The 4,013-nt window shown below is 48.9% G+C and overlaps 1 protein-coding gene across 1 annotated transcript; it reads right to left on the bottom strand.

Moving 5' to 3' along the window:
- Window positions 1–1,430: 1,430 nt before the first annotated feature.
- On the bottom strand, window positions 1,431–3,526 carry S100z (S100 calcium binding protein Z). The gene is made up of 2 exons (XM_032896905.1): window positions 3,125–3,526; window positions 1,431–1,964 (listed from the first exon to the last, which is right to left on the bottom strand). The coding sequence occupies exons 1-2, from the start codon at window positions 3,263–3,265 to the stop codon at window positions 1,806–1,808; spliced, it is 300 nt and encodes a 99-aa protein (XP_032752796.1). The 5' UTR covers window positions 3,266–3,526; the 3' UTR covers window positions 1,431–1,805.
- Window positions 3,527–4,013: the final 487 nt, after the last annotated feature.

Genomic DNA, 4,013 nt, shown 5'->3' with positions numbered 1-4,013 from the left:
GGAAGAGGTAAATTAATTGCAGCGGACAGATTTCTTTTCTGGAGTCCTTTGCCCTCCTGCTAAAATCTCCCCAAACTCTCACTCTGAAACTGATTTGAAGGAGGCCAAAACCAAAACCCAGCAGGTCTTCGATCTAGAACGTCACTGGCTGGCAAGTTCCTCCTCGGGTTTTATTACAGAACTACATATTGAGAACCTACTTGTGGTCCAGAGACTGAGACCATTTCCTAATCCAATCCCACGTCCTCAACAGCACTGACCTCACGACCTCTTCCTTGCCCAGTCTAACCGTCCACCCTGCCTTCTCTTCTTGCTCCTCTCCTCTAAGATCTCACCCTCTTTTTTCTCTAAAGGCTTCCTTCACTAGTGCCCAAGGTGCCATATCCTCCCGGCTCTCCAACGCGGACAACCCCGTCCTCAGCCATTGTTCTCCACCGTCCTTCTGGGCCAGAAGGGGGCGCCACTTCAAGCCTCGTGTGGACATTCCAACGGAAAGGAAATGAAAGAAACCACAGCCAGAAAGCATAAAGCCTCTAACAGTCAGCAAAACGTTCCTGGAGATTCCTAGCAAGCTTCCGCTTCCCTTACTCCAGGTAAGACCCCTGCCTGCGCCCCTCTACCGCCAGATATACAACACATTAGGAAATAAAAGTGTTCTAGCTGGTCCCACACACCCTGCATAAACAGAGCTCCGAGTGTGGAGAAAGCCCGACTGTGTATCAATCAAGTCAACAGCAATCTGCTCTGGGAAACTTCCTAGAGCTTGCCAGTATCTCATCCCACACATTTTAGCCATCTGCCTTCACCTCCGTCCCTGAATCCTGGCTGGAGCCACCATGGTCTCCCCCAGTACCTAGAGCATCGTCACTTTAAAGTACTGTTTTCTTTCTTTAAATTCTCACGATTGTCTGCCACAGTTTGGAGTCAAGGACTTTTGTACAAGCCATTTATTTTAGACACAGCAAACAAGTTGGAGCACTGGAGAAAGACCAGGAAGGATGGAGGGAAGGAAGCAAGTATCCCCGGGGCTCGATGCCGTATAGCCCTAGGGGAAGCTCTGGGACCTGGTATCCAGAACAAAACAGTCAGTCCTGGGGGCGTGGGCGGAATTTCCAACTAAGTCCCAAGACTCGCTCTATTCAGCTCTTATAGTTTGAACCTGGAGGCCTGACTCTGCCCATCTCATTCTATTTCACTGAGAAAAGCACACACCCCCTCCTGAGACAGGGTTTCTCTGCGGAGGCCTGGCTGTCCTGGAACTCATTTTGTAGACCAGACTGGCTTCCAGCTCACAGAGATCCGCCTGCCTCTGCCTCCCAAGCGCTGGGATTAAAGGCAGGTGCCAAACTGCAGGGCTCGACCTTCTCTTTACCAGCCTTTCTGCAGGAAGTCCCCTCATAGCTTCTGCCATTTGAAGCACAATTAAGAGCCTATGGGGAGAGCCTTGCAATCTCTTCAGTAAGGAAGAAATAGCAAAACACAGCTTAAGAATGAGATCTTAAAAATCCACCAAACTCAAGTCTCCTTTCAAAAGTGGCTAAATGTGTGGCTGCTCTCTGTTTGACAAATAAATCATAGTAACATTTTTAATAATCTGGGAAAATCTTCAAGAGGGCCTAAGGCCTGGAATAAATAATTGTGTGAAGTCAGCATGTCAAGGTTAACATAACTTATTGCTAATAAGTACACATATATAGCATATATAAGTCATATCACTGTGTCTATCCATGGTAAGGATATAGACCCACGGGAGGTGCAGATTTGGCTCTGTTTCTGCCTCTTGTTAGCTTGCTAGCCATTTTTTTTTATTTGCCTTTCTTCTTCAGTTGCTCTACAAAGTAATCGTTACAAGCGACCGTCAGAGCCGCCACCATGACCACAAACTCATTAAAATCCACTTCGTTGTCCTTGTTAGCGTCCAGGTCCTGCATTATCTTATCCACCAACTGGGGGTCCTTTTGACACTAAAAAGAAAAAGAAAGTTCCTAACTTGGAGGCCTGGAGGGTCGTGACAACTGAACTTCCGATTGCATGCAAGCTTTCGTTCTCCTAAAGAGTCTATTTACAAGAAGACCCAGGCCAGCCTAGAGTCTTAACCCCGCCTCAGCTCCACAGACACCAGCTCAGACCCAAAGGGCCAGGAAGGCAGAGAAAACAGCTGCAGATTCAAGTGAATTATGGGTGCTGGAAATGCATTTACTGGAGATCACGGGCAGAAGGCCAGGACACTGAGGGACACTACAGTGAAACAGGCAGAGGACCAGGATACCTGAGGATAGTTGGGCGACATATAAACAGAGGCTTCAACGTCAAAGGGGACAATGAGTGGCCCTATCATCTACCATCAGCAGGCTTCGGAGCAATCGTGTAACATTTAATTCATCCCATGGGAAGAGTCGTCTTTGCCCACGTGGTATGAAGATGTGCTAACGCATTTGAAGGTGCTTAGCACCGAGGTAGCTGGGTATGGCCAGTACAAACGAGCACTGGACACCTGAATAGCTTTGAATTCTAGATTAAACAACATGCATTTTTCACTAAGTGGGTCCCAAGTATTATATGGGGTACAAACTATTTTATCTCATAACCGTACTTAGGACAATGTCTGAAACGCACAAAGAGAAGTATCCAGGAGCCAATTTCCTTCCGCTGTGGCTAGGTTCCCCAAGGGTTGACAATTACATTGAGGTTTGGTGAGGTTTTAATCCACCATTCAATATTCTGGTGCAACAATAACAGATTCGGCTAGTTATACCCAGGGATATCTTGATAATTAATACTGGCTAGCTATACCTGGGAGAAAGGAAAATGGCTCCTGCCAGTGTATGCAGGAGAGAAGGGGCTCCAGGATTTACTTCTCCAGCACTTAGGGTCATGGAGCAAATTATGGACAGAATATTCATAACGCCTGTCCCCAAAGCCACCCCCATCTAACACCTGTCCCCAAAGCCACCCCATCTAACACTGTCCCCAAAGCCACCCCATCTAACATCTGTCCCCAAAGCCACCCCCATCTAACACTGTCCCCAAAGCCACCCCATCTAACACTGTCCCCAAAGCCACCCCCATCTAACATCTGTCCCCAAAGCCACACCATCTATGCACCGGCAGGCAGCAGACTCACCGTGAGGAATTCTGTGAGCTCTCGCTGTAAGAGCATCTTCAGCTCCCCCTTGTTGAGCTTGAACCTGTCCCCCTCCTTGCAAGAGTAGCGGTGGAAGATACGGATCATCGTCTCCATAGCCATCTCCAGCTGGGTGGGCATGCTGGCAGTGGGGTGGGCGACTCCTGGAGCAGGACGCCAAGCCACGGGGAAGGCACTCGGCCAAAGAAAGCAGATGGGGACACGTCAACTCTTCTGTGAAAACGGAACGCACCGGTGACAGTTCTTAAACAGTCATAATGGTCCCCTAAAGGCGGTGTCCCGCCCATTCTAGAGCAAGGTGGTGTATTTTTCTCCTCCCTCCTCCCACTCCTCTGACCTGTGTACCTCCAGCAGTTCATAGCTTTACACCAAACTGGCCCAGGGCCGTGCTAGAACACAGGATTGAAAAATAAATAAATAAAGCGAAAGAAAAGGAAAATCCTTTACTTCCTACCTGTTCGGCGGGGCGCGGCTGTCTACAGGTGTTCACGGTTACCCTCTGAGCACGGATCCCTGGGTTTCCACCTGACACACCTGTCCCCAACAGATGACAATTATCGGAGACAAAAGATTTAACTGAGGATGCATCTGAGTCTGTTTTTAATCAGCAGATGAACAGGTGTGCACTGCTGCCCCCAGGGCCATGGAGGAAGGGGGTGTCTGCTGGGTCTTAGGAGGGCGGAGTGGAAAGGGAAAGCCCTCTGCTCTGCCCATGTGGGGATATGGGTAGAAATGCAGCTTGTTGCTAGGAAGCTGATGACTAGGATGGAGTCTAAAAATAAAGGAGCGAAGAAGAAACACCAGTTCAAACCTAGACACGCCTCAGCAATGCGCTTGCAAGGACAAGGGAGCAGACTCTCAACAGACG

Source organism: Rattus rattus, chromosome 3 (genome assembly GCF_011064425.1).
Source record: "Rattus rattus isolate New Zealand chromosome 3, Rrattus_CSIRO_v1, whole genome shotgun sequence".
NCBI classification, from domain to species: domain Eukaryota; kingdom Metazoa; phylum Chordata; class Mammalia; order Rodentia; family Muridae; genus Rattus; species Rattus rattus.
The sequence above is the reverse complement of the archived record's forward strand: the minus strand, read 5'-3'. Positions and strand labels throughout refer to the sequence as shown.

Coding starts and splice junctions, on each gene's coding strand:
- S100z (XM_032896905.1), bottom strand. CDS start 3,265: ATGCCCACCCAGCTGGAGATGGCTATGGAGACGATGATCCGTATCTTC. Junction 1,965..3,124: donor AGCTCACAGAATTCCTCACG/GTGAGTCTGCTG, acceptor TTTTCTTTTTAG/TGTCAAAAGGACCCCCAGTT.